At 33.2% G+C, this 24,550-nt stretch overlaps 1 protein-coding gene across 4 annotated transcripts; it reads left to right on the top strand.

Moving 5' to 3' along the window:
- Positions 1-1,061: 1,061 nt before the first annotated feature.
- Positions 1,062-17,522, top strand: LOC143233877 (acidic phospholipase A2 PLA-1-like). 4 transcript variants are annotated; one of them, XM_076470725.1, is made up of 4 exons: positions 1,062-1,317; positions 4,875-5,013; positions 14,422-14,564; positions 16,792-17,002. In XM_076470725.1, the coding sequence occupies exons 1-4, from the start codon at positions 1,245-1,247 to the stop codon at positions 16,827-16,829; spliced, it is 393 nt and encodes a 130-aa protein (XP_076326840.1). In that variant the 5' UTR covers positions 1,062-1,244; the 3' UTR covers positions 16,830-17,002. The 4 variants fall into 4 exon arrangements, with proteins under 4 accessions (XP_076326840.1, XP_076326838.1, XP_076326841.1 ...); XM_076470723.1 differs by lacking the exon at positions 16,792-17,002 and adding an exon at positions 17,171-17,522 and having other exon boundaries at positions 1,065-1,317; XM_076470726.1 differs by having other exon boundaries at positions 1,067-1,317; positions 14,440-14,564.
- The last annotated feature ends 7,028 nt before the right edge of the window (positions 17,523-24,550 follow it).

Raw genomic sequence — 24,550 nt, 5'->3', positions numbered from 1 at the left:
ACTTCAAGAGGGTAGTGATAACATTGTTTACAATGGAATTATGATGTGTTTTAACATATATAAAGTACAAAAAATTACAAACGTGCTGTTTTCAGCGGATTTTATTTTCCTTGTAAGTTTAACATGCGTACATTTTTGCAAATTTTTATATTAGTACAACCTTAGCAGGTTTTTAAGTGTTGTTTGAACTGAATCTTTACTGTTTATGGAGCTTTTTGCCCGAACATTTTATTAGGATTTTGTGCCATTACTTGCAATTCCTATTACGAACAACTAGTACACCTAATATAATAATTATGTGAACAGCTGTTAGCAGGGGCGTAGATCCTGGGGTATACACCCCCCCTTCATTTTAAGTGGGGGGGTATGATCCATACAATCATCTCCCCTACAGTTTGGTCTGTTGAATTGTTTTATTGCATCACAGGCCTACAAATTGTGCGTTTGTTCTTGCGATTCTCGTGCTCTTACCAATCGAATTACATAATTAGGCTTAGGTGTAGGTTTTTCAGTAGCCGAAATCTAGATCTTTAATATAGGGGTACTTCTAAGCTTTTCGATCTAAGCGATAATTCGTAAGTATCAGTCAGTAGGCCTAAGTATACATGCAAGTATCGTGGCAACAAGATTACTCTGTGACTGCATGTTTACAGCTTTCAGGTTCACGTAATCAGAGATTACCAATATGCAAATTGAACAGTCCACATAAGTGGTTGCAAAATCTCCCCATCAGGTGTAAAAAATCTACGCCCCTAGCTGTTAGTAACTAAGTCACAACTGAGTCTTTATTATCTTCTCAAAATTCTCATATAATAAATACACAGTATCAAATGTAAGATAACTAGTTGCTCTTTTCGCTACCGTCACATTTTATGTCCAACTTCATTGTTCTTATTAAAATGATCAATTTTCAGTTTTAATTTTCTCAATGCAATATGTAGTCATTTTGACACCCATTCTCAGAAAAGGACCCAAATTTAGAATTCGTTGTTGTAACGGATATGCATACTTATCAGCGACGATGCGTTTTAAGCCAGTGGTTTGTATGTTCGTAGTTGGAACTATTGCGCAGGCGTTAAAAGCTGCTGTTCCGCGGAAAAGGCAACTTCTCAAGCAGATCTTTCGATGAGTCGCTGTTAAACCTGAATGACTAAAATAATTATTTCAAACGTAAATAAATCTTGATCAGAACTTAAATTGCTACAATTTTATTCATAAAAGGTATACTGAACCTACTTAAAAACATGTCTTCAATACTTCCCTCTCTTCGACCTCTTCTCTGTGTGGTTATCGTTTTATCACTTTGCAGTGCTGAAGGTAGGACCATATTCACTAATACAGTGTGTGATATTTTGCTTTAATCAACAGGGCCAGAACAAACAGAGAAATTAACAAAGTCTGTGAATGATATAGCGTGTCGAAAATATTTGGGATGATTGCCCAACTTTTACTATAAATATCATACTTTTTATTTTTGTTCAGAATTGAACATTGTATTTATAATTTGAAATCTGTTTTAAATAATTTACATTTTTCAGATAATGAGCCACTAAAGTTGTAAGTAATATGAATATATTTGTATATATATGTAACAGGATGACATATATAATTGTGATTCTCTTGGTGAGATGCTAAATAAATTTATTAATTATTATATTTGAAATTTATTTTTATAGTATGTACATTTAGTGGTTTTAAATATCGCAAATAACATCTCGGTATTTTAATGAATGTGTTATTTAATTTCTATTTAGTAATTTAAAATACTGGCACTTGCCATTTAGACATGGTTTCTTATGAAATGACGTTTCGGAAAGTCGTTCTTCTTCCTATGTTATGATGTTAAACTGAATACTACACTTATTTATTGGTTTCTTAATCATTTTGTCATTGGTTATTAAGAATTAGAGTTAAATATTGCAGTAATGATTACGGTACTACCTTAGTTATTTTGCATTTGCTATTACATCTAACTTATATTATGCATTAGATTTTTAGTTATATATGCAAATATTACTTGAATGCTATGGTATTATGCAGAATATTGGTGAGAGTAAATTTTCACACTAGGTGTAGGTGTCCAGAATGTCTCATCTAATGTAGATTTCAGATATAAGTCATAAATTTTATTTGCAAAACGGCGTAAAACACTTTGTTCCAGCTGTTTTAATCACTTATTTACAGTAACAAAGTAAACAAGTAGATCATGCATATTTAGCTTGAGAGTGAAAATAATCCCCTCTTCAATATATGCAAAAACGGCTCGTTTGGGTTCAGAAAATATTTTACATAGAAGAGCGAACAACGTTTCGACCTTCTTCGGTCATCGTCAGGTTCACAAATATGTAAAATATTTTCTCAATCCAAACGAGCCGTTTTTGCATATATATTTCTCTACAAGTGGGTTTTCTCGACATCACTGAATCCCCTCTTCTCATCACCAATTCTTTGGATCTTCACCATCGTAACGGTTTTATTCAGTTGTATTTTAAAATTATTTGTCTCTGAACCTTGTAAGTAGGACGTTTTACTTCATTAGTTTTAGGTCAATAGACAGGTATAGGTCTTGGGTTAAAATGTAATTGATCCATGAAAATAAGCAATATATATATATTTTACAAAGTAACAAAATTGTTAAATGTAATATAAATAAAAAAAACCTTTGATTATTATATGTTTTATGTAATTCATGAAATACAAAAACGTATTTCCCAGAATCATACAATTGTTTTTACTTTAAATTGGCAAAAGCTATACTGCAAATATTTGTGTGAAAGAGAACTTAATGGGATGGTGTGAGATTACTAAAAGTTGTGTTCCCCTCTGGTACAGCGGTAAGTCTACGGATTTACAACGCTAAAATCAAGGGTTCGATTCCACTCGGTGATAGCCCAATGTGGCTTTGCTATAAGATACACACACACACTAGCAGCTGGAAATGTTGTGTGTCGAATCGTACCCAGAAATGTCATACTGTCCATTTTACGTACTAACCTGTTTCTACAGGTATTATTAAAACTGCAGCTGAAATTATTCACATTCTGTATATCTTATATTATGAATAATTTCATTATTAAATACATCTCTGGTATAACTTTAGTTTTTAGATCGTTTAATGATACCTCCAATGGCACAGCGGTAAGTCTTCGGACTTACAACGCTAGAATCCAGGTTTCGATATCCGTGATGAACAGAGCACAGATAACCTAATTTATAGCTCTTTGTACTTAATTACAAACCAATTAACTATTAATCAAATAAGTGTTGTAATTAAGAACATATATTTCGTTAAAATATTAATAATACTAGATGTACTTCCGAAAGTGATGTGTTTAAGGCGTAAATAAAACAAAAGTTAAGAATAACAAATATTTTTATTTCATACTTTGGAGATTCATAGGTCATGCTGTCTTTTATCCTACAAAGTATACATTTTTGTTTCGTGATTCGTGGCATGCGCATGTTTTACTAATGTCACGGCAGTAGAATTTGCAACGTTGAGTACTTTTATGTCACGTTATTTTAGTGTCTGTTGCCTGACAACACATCACTGTACAGTGGTACGAGTGGTTAAAATAGGCGACCCCTCCAGGTAGCATTTGGCTCCATTCTGGGGGATTAATGTGAGTAATTAATCTACTAATTAATTAATTGAAACATTGCAGTACAGTAAGTTTTACAGTAAAGAAAATGAAAATTACCCTTCCGTTAAAGTTATTATTGTATTTTTGAATTACTGATAATAATATTAATGATATAAATATTAAAATGTTATTAATAGGTGTATTAATATTTTATCACTTTCATGTTTAAAATGTTTTTTGTATATACGTACACAGAGAGAATGAGAAATACTTAGAAGTCACAAAGAACTGGAAGAAATCTGATAACTTTTAGGACGTTGTTGGTGTTTTGAGTTAAGCACAAAGCTAAGCTACACAATGGGCTATCTATGCTCTGCCCACCACGAGTATCGAAACCCGGTTTTTAGCGTTGTAAGTCCGCAGACATACCGCTGAACCACTGGGAGGCGGTACGTTGTTTCTAATGGATGTAAATACTTTGATTTCTTAAGCTTCTTGTCTGTATTTTTAATATGTATTTCACTAGTAGTGTAAAATTATTTCATTGGTGTAATATGGAATTTTTGGGGTAAAGGTAAAAAGGGAAGTGGTTTTTCCCTTGAATACAAACAAAAAATTACATCGTATCATAATATGGCATTCTAACGATGTTTGGTTCTTTCTAGCTTTTCTTACGAATCCGACAACAAAAATTTTAATAGTTTTCCAAAATAGAAATTCAATGATCTGTTGTATTCTTAGACATGGAACAGTAAAAATGAAACTGTTTGAACGATTTGTTTTCGTTACAGGATGTGGAATATTTCGAACAGAACTTATTCAATGTTGTACTGCGTCAAAGCACGTGAAATAATATGAACCAAACTTATTCTTTTTTTTATTAAAGAGGGCTTGACTGGGTAATGAAAAACTTTATTACAAATATATGATGTTTTAACATCATCGTAACTCATAAAAACGACAGTATATTCATAAAAACAATGCAATTTTAAAGAAATAACCTAACAGAAATAAATGCAAAATAAAAGAAGCTATCTTAATTGAAGAAAACAGCCCTACCTTAAAACAACACTTCCATGGTACCAAGATACTCATATTAGACTGAAGAAATATCTGGTCATGGAACCTCTTTGTTCTATAATAATTAATATTGCTTGTTCATGTATCTCTGTAATCTACTTGTACCCGAAGATGACAACATCTTGTCCAAACGTAAATTTGTAATAGCGTTTTTTCATTACTCAGTCGAACCGTCTCAAAACTTTTATTTAATGATCTGTTGTGTTACAGAAAATGGAACAGTGCGACACTTGTTTAACCTAAGTTCAATGATAGAGTGGATCACCGGCCGAAGTTCATATCTATATGCTTTCTATGGACACTGGTGTGGCATCGGGGGCAAAGGAAACCCAGTAGACGCAACTGACAGGTAAGGTATTTTCAAATTATTAATACGTGAATTCCATTTCCCTGAAATCCTATATATCCTATGCTATAGAATTGCATAAGTTTGAATTAAATCTATGTAACCTCACGCAATAGATGTAATTATGTCCAATATCCGGCAACTCTGTTACAATAGTGTAAGTTTCAGAATCTAACCATCATTTAAGACAGGCCCATCGATATAAGTTAGAATTTTAAAAAATTTGAAAGGCAAATTTTTATGGTTTCAACAAGAAGCGGGCCTTTCTAGCAATATAATAGTTTCAACCGTCCCACGACAATTATACAATACCATAAATTTTAAAGAAACTTCATCGCTTTCATAATGTACACAGGTTTCAGCCAGAACCCGATAACTTTGTATTACTAACAAGGTTTGAACAAGAACTGGATCTCCCTGTACCCAGTATTCGACATGCTATAACAATATCGCTTTAAATAGAAATGAGACCATTTGGCCCTGTAGTATAGCTCTGGCTTTCGGAGTTGGCGAGTCACATTCGAATTAGTGAAATACCACAAAATATCTCATGCACTTTAACCTATAGATACATTATGAAAGTAACAGCCAATCCCTAAGAATGGGGGATGTTTAGCTTCTGCTAAACATGTTTCCCCTCTTGTTAGTTGTTCAAAATTACGTATGATGGATTTTGGTTTGTTATGAATTTCGCTCAAAGCTACATAAGGGCTATTTGCGCTAGCCGTCCCTAATTTAGCAGTACAAGGCTAGAGGGAAGGCAGCTAGTCATCACCACCCACCGACAACTCTTGAGATACTCTTTTACCAACGAAGAGTGGGATTGACCGTCACATTATAACTCCACCACAGCTGAAAGGGCGAGCATGTTTGGTGTGACAGGGATTCGAACCTGCGACTATCGGATTACGAGTCGAGTACCTTAATCACCCCGTCATGCCGGGCCCACATGATGGTAGATATCTTTGATAAATTTGCCTAACTACAAAATCAAGTAGAAATGCAGAAATTTCACAATTGATTTTGTTGGAATCCAAGAACCTGCAGAATTATTTTTCAGTTGTTAGGACAGTTCAGTCAGTGCATGTGTTTCAACTAATCTTTCACAATTTTTACATATTTATTCAGTATGTTTGTTTGTTTCGGTCATTCACACAGTTACACATGGCCCATCTTCTTTAATCGTCTGTAATTTTGAACTGATAAATTAGAGGGTGGGTAGCTGGTAAACATCACCCATTGCCAACTCTTGGTCTGTTCTTATTTAATCGAGCAGTGAGACTAAATTGTCCCCTATAACAGCAAACTGGATATTTGCGGGAAATATTGAATTCGCAGTCCTAGCAGACTAAACTCTAAACCATTCTTCGTCCGTGAAATATTGGAGTTAAATATGTATTCGAATAAAACTTTGTCATTTTAATAAATAATTATATATCAGAGTTGGCCAAATACAGAAAATGCTAAAATTCAAGGTATAGTTATTCAGTACTCGATAATATTACAAAACAATAATTGTAATTATACGAGACAAGTTCTGTTTTCAGACTAAAATAATCCTTGATCAGGTTTCAAACATAATCGAAGCATTATTTAAAACAAGTTATGCATTTATAAGTATCAGCCAGAGTCAGACAAATTCTATAACATATTTCTACATGAAAATGTAATAAATATTAAACCGAAACATACATATATTTAAATTAGAATCTAATAATATTTTGTTTTACTCCACGCAACTTAATCATAATTTACAGAGCCTACAAATAAGTAAACAAACACCATCGAAAACAGAAGTCAACCATCTTCATGATGTAATATGTAAATTAATATAAAAATGGTAAAGACCGCAGAATACAGACATTTATGCCACGAGAATTAATCGTATTTTCAGAAACTTATTTAGATCTTTGATGGGAGGGTACCCAAAGTCAATGAAAAATTATTGGAGTTTCAGCATAGCTTATGAACTCAAAATCAATAGGACGGACTTTCGGTACTGTGAGAAAAAATGTGGAAGAGTGTCAAACGGCCGCTACTGTTGTAGGACAGGTGCAAGTATGCTTCAATACCATCAGAAGCTATTTTCATAGCATGAAGTACACTGGCAGAGTAATTAGGTGTGAGTCACTCGTCACTCCAGGCAACATTGTGTCTTAATAGCAGTAAGCATAAAAGATATAGTAATTTTTCTAGATGTACAATTCTAGGATCACAATTATTAGTATGCGGAGGGATGGCCAATGTTCCTGGATAGATTATAGTACTCGAGCAAGTACTCGAGAAATTACTGATATAAGGCAGTATTTTCGTGCAAATTAGTGCTCCTGCTCATTCAGCCCTACTCCCAAAACAATGGCGTAAAAATTAGGACATTTGCATTCTAATTTGGCCAAGCTAATTATCAAGTATGGTCTTTACAGAGTAGATGTGGTCCAGCCTTCATGTAAAAGTATTTCTTTCACTTCTGTGGTGCCAGTTTACAAGCTGTTTGCTAGAAATTCAGTGTAATTCAACAAGCGATGATTCCAAACTTTATATAATTATTATATATAGATATACAGCAACAATAACAACGAACGGTAGGCATGGGGGCATTTGCCCCCTCACAAGTAGGCTTTGCCCTTTCTCCCAGTAAAAATTAGGAAAAAGGAAAAATGCTGAAAAAGTAAATATACAGAGCCTGTTGGTTAAAATGTGAAAACGTTTATCTGTAACGAGACTCAGATTTGGATTACTAATCCACTTTGACAAAACTTTTGAGACATAGTCCCTCCAAACACAAATAACATCTCCCCCTCCAGCAGGAGGCCTTCCCATTGTATAATAATTTACTGATCTAGATATTACAGATGACAGAGTCACTGATGGTAACGTTATAAATTTTGTTTTATATTCATTTGTATATTTAATAAAACGACATTATGTTTACTTACTGCCGGGCTGTGCACACATAAAGTTAAATCTACTGATATCAAAGTGAACTTCAAAATTCTGACTTACTCGTCGACAGTTGTAGGTGTCAATTTGTTTGTTTTTTGAATTTCGCGCAAAACTGCACAAGGGCTATCGGCACTAGCTGTCCCTAATTTAGCAATGTAAGACTAGGAGGAAGACAGATAGTCATCACCACCCACCGCCAACTCTTGGGCTACTCTTCTCCCAACGAATAGTGGGATTGAACGTCACATTATAACGTCCCCATGGCTGAAAGGGCGACCATGTTTGGTGTGACAAGGATTTGAACTCGCGACTCTCCGATTACTAGTCGAACTGCTTAACCCACCTGGCCATGTCGGACGATAGGTGTCAGCCAGAAGTATCCAAACTATAACGCAAGAATATCATTTTAACCAGTACCTGTTAATCCTATGTATTCGTTTCAGTAACAAATCAACTGAATTATTTATTTTGAGTTTATGCCTACTGAACTTGTAGTTTTTAATATTATATTCACGTGGTTAGAAATAGAAATTTTAATATTTTCTTATGAGTATGTTTTTTATTGTATTTTTAATTTGAAAATTGAAGTCATATTTAGGGACAGGTGAAAGTATTACAGAAATAAATCATTTGGAGGACTTTAATATAGTAGGTATTAATGCAAGTCTTATTAATTTTAAGGTTTACTGAAAAACTATGTTCCTAGTAACATTACGGCATTATTGTTATTATAAACCGACAAATGACTTCAGAATAAATTTGGTTGATTGAAAAGATAGCAATCTGATGAAGTCCATTCAAAGTAAAATGTACATCAATTTTATGAAGAAGGTGGACAGTCTGAGCACTTGTTGATGAATAAAACTAGTGATAAATCAATATACAGGGTTGATTATGTTATATGAAAACGGATTTTGAAAATACAAAATTATATCTTGAGATTCTTTGGTATTTTACGAGTAGGATGGTTCCAACGAAAACTGAATACTTTTTGAAGAGATACGTAAGAGCTATTTTCGATACAAAATATTCATAAATTCAGATCATAAAGCGGTCTTCACACTGAGAATTTAAATTTCCTAAGTCAGGGATATAATTGTATTCAATTACATTGGAAAACAAAGGAATGTGGATTATTTTGAGACACCAATGATATTCAGAAAAAGACTTATAAAAAAGTAGTACTCCAGCCATGGTTAACATCTTGTAACAGGTGGGAATTCACTAATGGTCAGTGACAAAAATTGTCCACATGCCCAAGGCAACAATATGCAACATAATAAAAAAGAATATCCATTTAGAAACGAGGGCAACAGGGTATAGTTTCACAAAGATAACTGTTGCATACCTCAAGCTACTGGAGAAAGAAATGAAATTCATTGGATTCTTTATGAAGTCTTTGGTGCAGAACCTATGAACCATGTGCGATTGGACTGTTGATCACATGCTGAGAAATTCTTTGTACTCTAGATGGCTCATGAAAAACATGCAGAGTATAATGATGTGTTTTGGACATAATAGCCTCACGACAGAGTCATTATCTTTTGCAGTGTAGCTACTCTGTAGGGTTACTATCTAAATACACAGTCGTCATATAAGATATCTTCTTTTCTCTTATGTTCACACTAATATATTTAATGAAAACGTTACACACTACTGCAACAGAGTCGGTACTTTAATCACTACTAAAAATCCTATACCATTTGATTTTCCAAACACTACAATATTCTAATCACACGGAAAAGGTTTCTATGCCCACACAGTGCAAAACAGCTAGTGATTTATTCCACTTCCGGTACCGTTTCCTATCTAATATTACGGAAGTGACATCATGGTGGCACAACAGTTCTACCTAGGTACAGCACGATATTCACTTGGAACTTTCCTGGATTTGTGGATCAGTACATCAATCATAACTCTAACAAAAGATCAAGAACACTACCAAACATTCAAATTACAGTACTGAATTCATTCACCGTTTCTACCACTTGTTTAACGGGAGATACAAGCTTAGGAGTATTTAAAGTCACACTACAAGTTATGCAAGTTAATATAATTAAACATTTTCAACCACTTATTGAGAGAAATAAATGACAACATACTTCAACATACCTTCAAAACAAAAACAAAAAATATCCACTATAAATAGAATACAAATTGCAGAATTGAATCTACAGAATAGTAAATAGAAATATATATGATCATGGCCCATAAATATAAACATATTAAAGCGCCCATGAACTACTAAAGAAGACTAAGCAACTTCATTCTATGATACCTCAAGAAAAGATAAACTTACACATTTTGCTAGCCTGTCCTAGTCTTATCACACCATGTCTTTGGTGAACGCATTGTAGTGAAACGCAAATAAATATCCTAGTATATAAATATATACTTACCAACACAACCTGTTTTTTATATCTTAAGAAATGAATATACGTAAATTGAGTCACTCGTTTTTCTAATACTTATAACCGATAATAACATAATTATAAAGCTACTTAAATGGAATATACACAACGAGAGGTGTATTATGGAAGACAGACACATTAATAATTTAATTACGCAAATGCCATCCTTACTGTATTGTTTGTATTGTACTTGACGGGTTGATGTTAGGCATCCCTGTATTTACTTCCTTTTATGAAGAGTCTTTTCTTCACTTGGTAACATAGGAAGGAAACTAGAAATAGCTCTTGTCTTGAACTATAGTTATTGATGTATACATTTTTGGAAACCTGCTCTTTTTACCACGACACTTCACCAAAAAACAAACAACTACTGATAGCATCCATACTGTTAAATGTAGATGTCTATTCTAACTGTGACAATTAAATCTAAATATTTTAAGTTTAAATCTTGTCGGGTTAGTTACATGAGCTTTCCCAAGGCTCAAACAAATACCTGGCGTTTATAAAGATACAGCACAAATAGAAAATAATATCTGACATAAGCATTATAATGTAATATAATATTATGACTACATATAACGTTGTTATACTGTAGCATAATATATTATATTATAACTATATATAATGTTGTTAAAGGTAATTAGAAGAAACAACTGACTAAACATTTGCCACCAAACTTATTCCCAGTAACAAACATTTACAAGAGACTCCAAAGTCCGAAAAGTAAACACAACAAGCCTCTGTAAGTACGATAGTTCTATATAAAAGACACCTTATGTACAAATACAAATGTGTAATATGACAAAGAAAGTCAATGTGAACATTAGTCTTGCTAAACTAATAATGTAATGTTGAACTTACTTGATATAAATTATATATAATAATAGCTTTAATGATTGGTCAAACCAGTGATGGTCAATACACTAAATCTGTTTACTCTTACACCAAACATCATCATAAAGAATCAAGGGGCAAGCGTTAACTTTCTCAAGTAGTTGTAATACTCTGTAAAAGTATTAACTCCACAGTCTTTAGCAAGAATACTGTTGAATGTTTCACACAACTGAATGACTTTTCTGTTTAATTTTCTCAATAAAAAATCTCAGTTATGAAAAACATTGGCGAGTGTACGATTTCTGTCTACAAAATATTGTAATAAATTTCAAAAGTAAATTTTTTTCCACTATTACCTACAAGGGAAGTACTCACCTAATCGCCTCCCAGTGGCACAGCGACATGTCTGCAGACTCACAACTCTAAAAACTGGGCTTCGATACTCGTTGTCAGAAGAACACGGATAACTCATTTTATAACTTCGTGCTATACTTCAAACAAAGAAGATAAAATAATAATGAAGCAAGTAATGGTACAGGAGAGAATGACAGACGATCTCATTTACTGTATATGCGTTTTACTCCATTATCTTCCACAAATAAACTTCAAATTTTGAGCATTTTTTTATCTAAACCTGACAAAATTATAATTGTATTATATTGTTATGCAAATTATATTGTCATGCAAATGGTATGATAACAATTCTAAAAAATAAAAAGCCATAATTTTTTGTTAAATTATTAGTATTACTTCTTATAGGAAAAGATCCCATATTATGCTCAAATTTAATTAAAGTTTACTATATTTCAAAAGTGCTATATTTATATATAACAACATAGGCGATTCTGGCAGTTCCTAGTGTTGCAAAGCGTGCAACATTGAGGTTCTTTAGGAAGGGGTTAAGAAGAAACTATTCCCATGGATACGTTCATATAAAGCTGCTTTGTTTTAGAACAGGTGATCAGCCTAGAGGAGTTCTCATATTTAATGCTGGTATTTTATTTTATTTTCACAGTCATTCATAAGACATACGTAGCACTTCCAGTCATTATTTGAAACTGGAGACCTCAAAGCAGTCATCATTACCTTGATGGAATCTGGTAGTATAGGGGGCTCAACTGATTTTATCGATCCTATTCTAATGATGTTGTCATTCTCTGGTGGCTGAGATGGTATATTCAACATCAGTAAAGTTTTCTCCTTATTCTTATTATGTTTTAAGTAATCTCAATACCATTTACCTCCATATACACATGTTTAATTATGTGTAAAATGAATTCATTTGTGAATTCAAATCTTCAATATTTGAAAGGAAACTCAGTTAAGCCTGTTTGTAGTTAGTTACCTTGCTTACGTTTTTTATTTGTACAGAATTAGAGACATAAAATGTGTTTGTTCTCTGTAAAAGTTTATGAAGGAATTAGTAATCAATTCCACCAATATTTACTTTTCCTTCATAAGCCTTCTTTTACCTGAAATAAACCTAGAGTCCAGACTCCAACATAATTTAAAGTAGTGTAGAATTTTTGGTTAAATGCTAAAATTACCAAGAAGCTGAAGATTCCCTTTTTTACTTTAAAATAAAGAAAACAGTTATAAACCCTTGGCCTTTCCACTGTACAACCAGCGAGAAAATTGCTCACTAATGTCGTGAAAAGGGAGCGGTTATCTTCCTCTGCTAACAATAATGTTTTTACCTGATCTTAGAGCCACGATTTATCTGACTTTCCATACCAAAACTTACCCCTTTACCGCTGAAAGTGTAATGCAACTTCACATGTTCTTATGATATTATACATAGTAAAATCACAATTACATTTTCTGACCTGTTGATTGGGGAGCTTATCAACCCACAATGGTTCCTTATTCTAAGTTTTTGTTATGGCAACCACTAGTCACAAAATGTTTACTGTAAGTATATACATGTATTTGTTTATTAATGTATTTTATTTAAAATCATTTCATTTTTACGCACATAATGATTGTTTTGCATCATTAGCCTAGTAAGTGGATTCTATACTCACTGAAGATGATCAGACCTTGTGAGATACTGTTGATATTAGGAACAAAAAATTCAATAACAGTGAGGACACCGAACTTATAATACAATATTTTATAATAATTAAAATATTTTGTTTCATGACAAAACAAATTCCTAGCTAGATTGATGTATTAAATTAACTACATTATTTACTAAGTAAATTGCTGGTTTTAGTCTATATAGGTAGCTTACTTTGTTCCAAATTTCTTAATAATTTTTGACTCACAGAAAATGTTTTCTTTCTCCAGCCACTTTTAAATGTTATCACGCTAAGGAATTATCTGTAGACAAGAAATTCCACTAGAGTGTTCGAATAATTTATTGGTACATCAACAGAGCGTATCTCAGATTCGAGCACAACAGTAATCTTATAAAACCAATCGCTAATTAATGTAGAGTAAGTAACTGCTGTTACAGAATCTGTGTAACATCTAACTTGAATATTTTCACCATCACCATATCATCAAGAGTTGCTAGTTGGCTCTGTATTCAAATGACTATCGTATATTCATTCAAGGATCTGTTATCAATGGTTTGAAAAGCATATGTACAGTGACATACAAAAGTGTAGACTTCACAACATACGCTACATATACTCGTAACAATTTTTATTCATTTATACTTTTGGATGCTAAAATAATATACTTAATGTTTTAACTGTTTCGACTATTTAACACTATCAATATGAGTTTCATTTCATGTTTAGTGGAAGCGTTTGTGGTAACATTGATGACGTCATCTATGGTTAATTTATTCCTGAATCAATGAGAGAGTTTTTTGTTTATTAGCACAAAGCTGTACAATGAGTTGTCTATGTTGTGCTCATTATGGGAATCAAATTCTTAACATTAGCGTTATAAGTTTTTAAGTTTAGGGCTGAACTCCTGGGAGCTCAATTTGAGAGACAATATCGTTATTTTTCAGCTACAAGAACATCCAAATAATTATTTAAGCTATTTGATTGTTACTAATTGGAACAAATATATATATATATATAATTGTTTTTATATTTTACATCACTATAGTTGTATTTGTGTGTAAATGTATTTCGTGTCAACGAAATATTTGTTTTGCAATATTTCATTTAATTCTTTCTTAACTTCCAGTTTGACAAGCAACACATTTATTCTAGCGTTAATTTCCTGTGTTTTACCGGATTGTTTTATTTTGCGTATTCTGTAGTTTTACTTCTACATACAGGTGTTGTATGGTACATGACAAGTGTTATGAAATTGTGTCATCGAATGAAGAATGTAGACAAGTTAACGTCTACAGAGCCGAATACAGGTGGTTTACTCTGAGTATAGCACGTGATATAGTATGTGGTGAGTAAATTTACAGTCGAGTTTTATTGTGGGATGTTAGAGCTTTTATGTACATACAGGTAGAAGTAAAATCAAGAAATGTGTGGAACGAGAACATTGTTCTCATGTCGATGACATTCTAAACTATACTAATTTACAAATGCCCAATGTAAGTTTCAGAAAAGCACATGAAACCACTTACTTTAAGGATCTTAGTTCCATGTTTCTTGAAAGGCTATTAGAAAATTTATTCTTTGATAGGTATTCCACTTAAATTCTAGGAAGGATGTTTCAATTCATTTTCTCACATAAGCATACTTGAAATGCAGTTACGTACGTGTTTCCTAAATATTTTGTTTTATAATGTGTGACTATTTGTTGTTATATTACATCATCAACTAGCATATTTCTATTATTTATACATGACAGCCTGTTATAGAGCTGAACATTTTGACACTTTCTACTCGCGGAAAAATGTAATTTTGATCCGATTTGTGTCAATGGTCCGATGGTTAGGGTGTTGCTTGCAATCTGATGGTAATGAACTCAAATCTCCATCCCCAAACATGCTCATCTTATGTGGTTGTCGACTGGGCCAATCATTCGCATTTAAATATTCTTGACTTACAAAAATATCGGCCGACCCCAAACTAATTGGGATGAAGGTCGTTAAAGTAAAGGAAAAATGTGTCGATCTCACTTCTTGTTTATTGTAATGTCTTAGCTAATTAAAAGTTGGTTATTCACTTAGTATATCAACACAAGGGATGTGACACATTATACGCAGAATGTTTGTTTGTTTGGAAATTTCGCACAAAGCTACTCGAGGGCTATCTGTGCTAGCCGTCCTTAATTTAGCAGTGTAAGACTACAGGGAAGGCAGCTAGTCATCACCACCCACCGCCAACTCTTGGGCTACTCTTTACCAACGAATAGTGGGATTGACCGTCACATTATACACCCCCAGGGAGGGCGAGCATGTTTAGCGCGACGCGGGCGCGAACCCGCGACCCTCGGATTACGAGTCGTACGCCTTACGCGCTAGGCCATGCCGGGCCACGCAGAATGACATCGACTTACTGCTCTGAGTTCAGTTTACTAGAAATGCTGTTATAAAAGTTGTTGATTTATGTTTTTATCAAGAACAGAAAATATATACACATCGTGTCGAAATACACAGTTTATCCTCATAATGTTTTTGGGTGATGAACTAATACGTAATTTTACCATTTAAAATTATCTTTGAAATTTCGTAAGAAAACTTATATAGATTTAATCCCATTAGTTTAATTTCAAAATATATACATATATAAGACAAAAATAGTTTTATAAATAAAAATTCTCAGCGAAATTGTATAGGGACAACGCACTGCAACTTTAGTATTAAAATATTTTTGTGTGATGAAACAAGAACATTTTTTTACAAAGAAGAACCGAGTACGATTTAGTCTTCGATTTGTTGTCTAATTAAACGTGAATTCTCTTGTTAGATTTTTTCACGGCAAAGCAAGTACAAGAATTTGTGATGTACGATTTTTTGATGTATTTTTTAAGCAAACTGACTTACTATTATTAAACTTCTGTGTAATAAAACTGGTATATAAATTAAGAATTTTCTTGGTATTTTGTGCAGTTCTGCAACGAATTTACATTAGATAAGTTTGACATCTTGGTTTATATCCATCCATAATTGGAGATGAATTGAAGTTTCATTTTATTATTAAAAAAAAGATAGGTAATAGCTACGTGTCACTCAAAATGTTGTTTTGTAAATTAAAATCCATTAACGTTTCGATACCCGTGGTGGGTAGAGCATAGATATCCCAATGTCTAGCCTTCTGCTTAAAATAAAGTTTTGCTAAACATTATATCATGAATGTCCAATTCACTTCATTTATTTTCTTCATTTTTGAATAATTCTTCATCATATAACCTTCTTTAAATGGCACTTGTTTTGCAGTTATAATAAGTAAAAGTCATTTTAAAATTGGAAGTAGCCAAGATGAAAAATATTTTAATGACAAGCCGAAGTAAAAGTTTGAAACACAAAAGGTTACAAATTTCATTGAAAACGAATGATTGAAAACAAACAAACGTTTTGACACAGGCTAGTGTCTTTCTTATTGTCTCCATTTCTTTTAAAATAAAGTTGCTTAACCTTTTGTATTTTAAGCTCAGTTTTGTCAGGTTTGTTACTAAGAAGGGTTTCAATATTTATAATATGGTTCTATTATTTTTCTTTACTTAGTTTTCAAACTATATACTGTTGGATCATCAGAAATGTGACTGACATTAATGCTGGTTTAATCTTTTTTTATATACGTTGTGGAGCCTAACTTCATCAATTGCTTCGGAAATAACACATCTTTTCTTTAAGTTTTTACTTTTCTTTTGTATTTATAGAGCATTTTTCATGTCCATATCAAAATAAAATATGTTTATATTTGTATAAAATTAAACATACTTTGTGTAATAGTGTACACCATACAGCATTGACAACCGACTGTTTTTTCTTGATTTCGGATATGCAAGTCGTATAACACAATATCGCTTTGACAACACAACCAGTCATGTGGAAGTTTGTCATCGGTGTATTAAATTATAACCGTTTATTATTCCTTTGATAGGATCGGACAACAGCCATTGTGTTGGAGCTATATGCGAATGTGACAGGCAGTTGGCTTTATGTTTTGGTCAGAATCAATACAACGAAGCTCATGCATTTGATCGTCTAGAAGAAAAATAATTCAGGAAGTTAGAAGTGTTCAGTAATAAATAAATTAATTACATGTATATTTTTTTATCTAAAAACTATTTTGAAGTTTTACACGATAAAAATTAATATAATGAAAGTAAAATATTTGACTGGATGTTCAAAATGTCATGAAAAAGTATGAATTATATTTATTCTATCCAGTGGAAAACAAAAACATATAGTAATTGTATTAAATATAAAAATAAAAAAAACTGGGTAAGAAATTATACTTTTGATTATTGACTTAAAGACCAGATATATTAAACAATATGCTTTGTTTGTTTGTTTGTTTTGGAATATCGCACAAAGCTACTCGAGGGCTATCTGTGCTAGCCGTCCCTAATTTAGCAGTGTAAGACTAGAAGGAAGGCAGATAGTCATCACAACCCACCGCCAACTCTTGGGCTGCTCTTTTACCAACGAATAGTGGGATTGACCGTCACATTATAACGCCCCCACGGCTGGGAGGGCGAGCATGTTTGGCGCGACGGGGATGCGAACCCGCGACCCTCAGATTACGAGTCGCACGCCTCAACACGCGTGGCCATGCCGGGCCAAACAAGATACAATGTTAATACAATGATTTTAAAAGTTATAGAAATTTATGGATGGAACCATAATATGATATGCCAATCACACTAAATCTGTTCTACTCAGTGCTAGGCCCTGCATGGCCAAGCGTGTTAAGGCGTGCGACTCGTAATCTGAGGGTCGCGAGTTCGCATCCCCGTCGCACCAAACATGTTCGCCCTTTCAGCCGTGGGGGCGTTATAATGTTACGGTCGATCCCACTATTCGATTGTAAAAGATTAGCCCAAGAGTTGGCGGTGGGTGGTGATGACTAGCTGCCTTCCCTCTTACACTGCTAAATTAGGGACGGCTAGCACAGATAGCCCTCGAGTAGTTTTGAGCGAAATTCAAAAACAAACAAACAAACAAACTCAGTGCTGACGAGGCCATTTGAAGAACCAGAGCTTATCAGGCCGACTAGCGACATGATAACTTTATACCATCAACTGTTTGAAAACAACTGTTTACGTATGAGATAGTTTAAGTTAGTGAACTTTAACTTTTATCAATTTTATTTACGTCTGTTTTGAATATTAATATATTGCGCTAGCAACTGAGTTTTCCTTAAGTGTTTAGGTGTTACGTCTATTTAGTTCTGAAATGTACTTAACATTATTACCTCTTTAATCCCATTATAAGCTTCATTAAGTTCTGAAGTTTAAAATAAAAGCAACGATCACGTGCCAACCTTGGGGTTCTACATTACCTTCACTTACTTTCTCTCGTATTAAATGCCATAACAATTAGTTATTTGCAGTACTGATTATTTTAAGGCATGTAATATGATATTATATGATTTCATATTACATTTAAGAATAAGTAATGTAAAATTCGGTTTATGTATCATATTACTACTAAGACTACTTTAATATGCAAAAATTAAAGCGGCATAATGTTTTTATTGTCTAAAATATAAAACCATTTGGAATACCAAACTTTTTACTCTGCCATCTGTTCTATAGACTTGTAAGATATATTAAATGTAATTGTTTTTTTCTTATTAGCTGAACAAATACCAGTGGTTATTAATTATTTAAAAGAAATATAATTTATTTTGTTCCGTGCACAATGTCCTTAAAAGTTAAATAATATTTCAAAACCACAAACTTTTCATTAGTTAATGCTATTGTGTTGTTGTTTTTTGATAATTGTGATTGTATCCACATACAATGACAACACATGTTGTAGCGAGAAGTGCCTATATGAATAAGGTGTAGGGTCTCACAGACTGTGTTTAATATATGTATAAAAAATATATGTCATGTTATAGCAAAATTTGCTCGTTTAGGTTTCGTCACACTCACATGCTGATTTTAACCTTTTTGAAAAACCGAAAAAAGCCATGTTGATCACATTCATTGTGAGACAACAGTATTAAAGTTATTGTATTTTTAACACTACGTTCTTTACTGAATCTCTCAGGGTTTTTCCGAGAAGAAGAGTGTGTAATAGTTAACCTGAATATGAGACATTTGAGTTTGATTATTTACGACAAACAGTTGTCATTTCCATTCAATTCACTCAGTCTGTCTAAAAATCATCTTTACCAATGATACCTGACCGTTAAATCATCTTATTGACAATAAAATATATGCATATCATTATGCCAACAAACATCACGGGCACCATACATTATTTTCAATGGGATTCCGTATATGTTTGTATATAGATAGGAATCAACATATATTAATGAAAAACGTGAGCGATAAGATGAAATAATAATAGTTATAAACCATGCATCTGTATATATTAACATTCTGAGAATGTATCTACCAAGACAATCCTGAGCCCGTGGAAATAAGTACAAATGAGATACTATGTGTCATTACAAGTCATACATAATTTCTAAAGGACGTAAGGTCATATTGTCTGTTAACACTTCTCACACGTTACCCACGACTAGCACAATAAATTTATACAGTCTTATTCTTAAATAAGTTAGACTTATTGCATAAGTGAACAAAATAAGTAATAATATTATGAATCTTCTAACTGAATATAAGACATTTGTTCTTAGACCTACACTCTTGTGCAAATTAATTGAAACAAGACGTAAAATTACAATTTTTTCAATTTTTTGCGTTTTATTTCTGAAAATCCAAAAATTACTCACAAATTAATACATGATTGACCGCCTTTATTTTTCAGAAGATCATTAATCCGCTTTGGCATCAAGTCCACGAGTTGACTGTAATCTTTACTAATTTTGGATCGCAGTACCACACCTATTTTATGGCCTCAATTAGCTTATCTTTCGTTGTACAGTCTTTTCCCCGAAGTCTTTCTTTACAAATCGCCCAAAGATTTTCAATAGGATTTAAGTCCGGAGAGTTTCCAGGCCAGTCCAGCACCTTTATTCGTGTTGTAGTCATAAAATTCTTCACAAGTTTCGATGTGTGGCACGGAGCCAGATCTTGCTGAAAAATGCCAGATCCATCTGGAAATCTCTTTTTCATTTCTGGAACGACTCTTCTCTGCGAAACTTCGATGTACTGTGGTCCTCGCATCATACCTTCTACAATATGTAAGACTCCGACGCCATAGTAGCTGAAAAAGCCCCAAAACATCTTCTTCAAGGGATGTTTTACGAACTGATTGATGTGAGATTCTCGAAGTTTCTCACCTAGAGATCTGCGAACATGCAAACTTCTCGTCACTGAATAACACCTTCCTCCATTATTCTTGCGTCCAGGTTTTGTATTTCGGACCCCATTGATACCATTTTTTCTTCATTGCGTTGGTAAGTTTGTTTTTTTACTGGTCTCCTTGCCCTTCTAACGCAATTTCGAATGACGTAATATTCCTCAAATTTTCGTCATATATCCCAAAAATAGATCGACCGTACTGCAAAACACAGTTAATGACGCCGTCTGTGTGAAAAAATGACTATTAAAGGAAATCAGCGGGTTCAGCGAGCCTACACTGGCCGCTATGCTGAAAATATTGTAAAATGACCATTTGTTTCAATTAATTTGCATAAGGGTGTTAAACACAGACCAAATATGTTGTATGTAAAGATAAGATTACAAATTCATGAAACACCTAAGTAGAAAAACGTGGAAATGGAAAACAGTAATCAAGTTTCCATTCTTCGTAGTGATACTCAAGGAAGAACATAGCTCGTGCTAGGCAAGATCCTGATAAATGTGGTGATTATAAATCAAACCATTCCCAGTAGCAAGAAGACAGTTGTCATAGACTGTTAAGGTTAGTTATTGAAAAAATGCTCGAATAAATGAGAAAAATTACATCACTATGATTCCTTTTTTTGACAATTAATCCCCGGATAAAAAAGGCAGATACGAATAACTGCAAGAGGAAGTTATCGGTACACATCACAGCCACAGTTTTCTATGAAAAAGATACTCTTTCAAAACTTTCAAAGAATATAAAAATTACATAAGTTCAGCACATTCGACAGAAGTCACGATACAGTGTGGTTGCAATTAACACACACAGCAAATCACCTGAAAACTCAAATGAGAGTAAAAACACCATTTATAAGATCCCTTATTAATGTGAACTTCAGTACTTTAGAAAAATAAAAGTCATAATTCAGCGCATGCAAACTTTTATAATATAAAGCTATCTGCAGTAAAACATGATGTCAAAGAAGAATATTAAATAATATGATGGAATAACAATAAGGATTAGGTCTGAACAGAACAATATAAACAGGAATATAAAATATAAAAAAGAACCAGACTAAAATGAAATCTCTTGTTACCACAGACAATCCCACTCAAGACTTTCCTCAAAAGGGCGGTAGATTAGCATTATAAGATGTAAATCAATTGACACATAGTATCTAATAATGAAAAGACGAACTAATTACTAGTTAAAATTAGGTGATGGTTAATAACTGACACAACAATTTGAGTTAAATCACAAAACTTACTGTAAGAACTTAACATTTCAAAGTTATCGTAGATTAATAAACGTTAGATTAAAAAGATTTTAACAACTGAGGAATGTAAATACAGAAGTCTCTCGATTCCTTCCCTTGGAACTACTTCCTGCACTACCATTTGTTTCCAATTTAATGTCACAGAGCAATTTTTACTGTTATAAGTTTTGTAAATATCAAACTTTCTGCAGACTTCACTGTACTTGGACATCAGCATCTATTACCACATTTAAGCAGATCAAGAGTTCAAAATTTGATAGGTTTGTAGTTGAAAGAGGGTGTTGTGATCATTTTCGCAAAAAACAGCTGTTTGTTTGGGGGTGTACCATGAAGCTTATGAAATTTTGACTCATGTGCCTTTGTAAGTTTCAAATCTTTGTGTATCATCTTTTTAAAAGTATCATATAAAGGCCCATTTTTTATTGTAATGGCTCATTTTATCAAAAACATATTTTTAGTACCAAAAACTTAGTATTTGAAGTTGAAAATGCTTCTCCAAAGAAGCTTGAGAAGTGTTTTTTAAGCTTCTTGTCCTAACCACTGTGCAGTATTAATCTTCTTTCTTTCAGGGAAAAGAGTGAACTTTTCTTTTCTCAAAATAATATGTCTATTGGATCAACATAGTTTATCAGGTTTGTTTTATGAACATTCGTCTTTATAAAAGACTGTGGCAGGTGCTTCCTATTTTAAGTCTACCATAGTGTAATTTCCTTTTCAAATAGTCGAGAATCCATTATAAATCAAACAGGTGTTCTCGTTCAATTTGATCAGGATTTATAAAAGGTGTTAGCATACAGTCTCCATTCAGCCAAACGTTCAAACTTGTAAAAGTGCACGTTTTCTTCACAACAAATAACACTTTGCGCAACTCTTCAAACAACTGACTGTTAAAGCTTACTCCTTGATTCATATGGGTTTTTCCAAGTACTCCAAATTGAATTATCCATTGCCCAGCAAACATATCAGCATTTAGACCGCAATGAAGTATCAATCGAAAGATAGGTTTTGGCCCACTTGGAGAACTAATTCATCACGAGAAAACGTATCTTAATTACTTTATTGGTCTCAAGAAAAGGATTAATAATATCCATGTAACACCTATATAAGTGTTTAGTGAAGTTTATATGGCTTATCTGATTTTCGTTGAATCAGAACATCCAGTATGGTGCTTACAACAACTTTTAGGATGCTGACACATATGCAGCATAAAAATCTATTACCATTTTTTGCTTTAGTGCATGACACTTCCAAGCGACTTTCATTCTGTACTTCAAACAAAGTCCAAAGTTTATCTTGCTTCAAGGACCTCTAGGTCAGGACTTGCATCACAGTTAAAGATCCATAATCATACAAGTGCCAAATGGCTTGTGCATCTATACTGCATTTTCCAACCTATAAACAATGCATTTACCATTAATTCGTGATAAGTAGTAGCCAAGTGTAAGCTCTTTATTTGTTACTTAAAAGCTCCATGTTTGCCATTTATGCTGTCCATCCACTTGTGCCTGTATAGATTGTGAATTACATTGCTGCAATGGCTTTCACAGTTGTATAATGTCTGAACTCTGAACAGTTAACAATTTAAATAATGAACAAGCTCACACTGTGTGGTGAAACTACATTTGCACTATTGTGCTTCTGACTCAAGTTATGCTGTAAATTATTTTTCGCCCATAATATTGGAATCTGTCATGCAGTAATAATCTCTGGATCTTACAAGTTCATTAGCTTTTGCAAGGTGAATAGTTCACTTCGATAGTGAACTTTATATAACATAAACCTGGTGAGAAGTGTTTTCACACATATAACAACTGCAAACATATATTTCTTGTCATGCAGTATCACCGTTCAGAACCCATCAATATAATGATAATGATGTCTTACGCCCGTGAAAATACTGTTCTTATTCTACAATCACCGGCATCTGTTCCAAAAAGAATAGATTATCTTTCTTAAGATTAACTAATACTGGAATCCATTTTTAGTTCCAGACTAGGAAAAGTTTTTAACCACTGTTATCTTCATCGAATCTAGAAACACCCTAATCTCTGCCTACAATGTGACCAAGAAAATCCAAATGTGGATATATTTTCTTTATCCATTATAAGATTCTCAGCTAATGACTGACACACGTACCAAAACTTCAAAATGTCATCCATACAGATGATATATCTATCCCATTTGAAACTTATTAATACAAATATAATCAACTGCCAAGAATGGCAGTTGCAATACACAAGCCACTAAAGGCAACTTTAGGTCTGTTTTCACTGTCCAAATACACTTGTCAATATGTGGGCAAAAGGTCTGCTGTCATGAACCAAAAGGCGTCATATAGACATCCATAAAATAATCGGTGCACATTACTTGTTATTCGTTGTTCTTGTCCACAGTCAGTACTGGAGATGATTATGCATCCTCTGGTGGCTATATTACACTGTTCTTCATCATCTGAGAAAGTAACGACAACATTGATGGTGTTCAAAATAAGTCCATGCCACAGTTATTTTATCGGACTGTGCACTATCAATATCTATATGTTAGTGTTTGATGTTCTACTAGTTGAAAACATCAACAATCCACCTATTTGTCTTCACAATCTTCAATCAGAGACCTGATATTTTTTCTCTCAGGTGTCCTGTAGGCGAAATAATGCTTACTACATAATTAATTTCAATAACTTTTACTTCTCTCACAACACCAACTGCAATCCCAGATGAAAGATAAATAACTACATGTTTATAATTTCAAAACAACACTGGAACTTTGAATAAT

This window comes from Tachypleus tridentatus, chromosome 12, assembly GCF_004210375.1.
Source record: "Tachypleus tridentatus isolate NWPU-2018 chromosome 12, ASM421037v1, whole genome shotgun sequence".
Classification (NCBI taxonomy): Eukaryota; Metazoa; Arthropoda; class Merostomata; order Xiphosura; family Limulidae; genus Tachypleus; species Tachypleus tridentatus.
Note: the sequence above shows the minus strand (reverse complement) of the source record. Positions and strands in the feature narration are given on the sequence as shown.

Coding starts and splice junctions, on each gene's coding strand:
- LOC143233877 (XM_076470723.1), top strand. CDS start 1,245: ATGTCTTCAATACTTCCCTCTCTTCGACCTCTTCTCTGTGTGGTTATC. Junction 5,014..14,421: donor CCAGTAGACGCAACTGACAG/GTAAGGTATTTT, acceptor CGTATTCTGTAG/TTTTACTTCTACATACAGGT. Junction 14,565..17,170: donor AGCACGTGATATAGTATGTG/GTGAGTAAATTT, acceptor TTCCTTTGATAG/GATCGGACAACAGCCATTGT.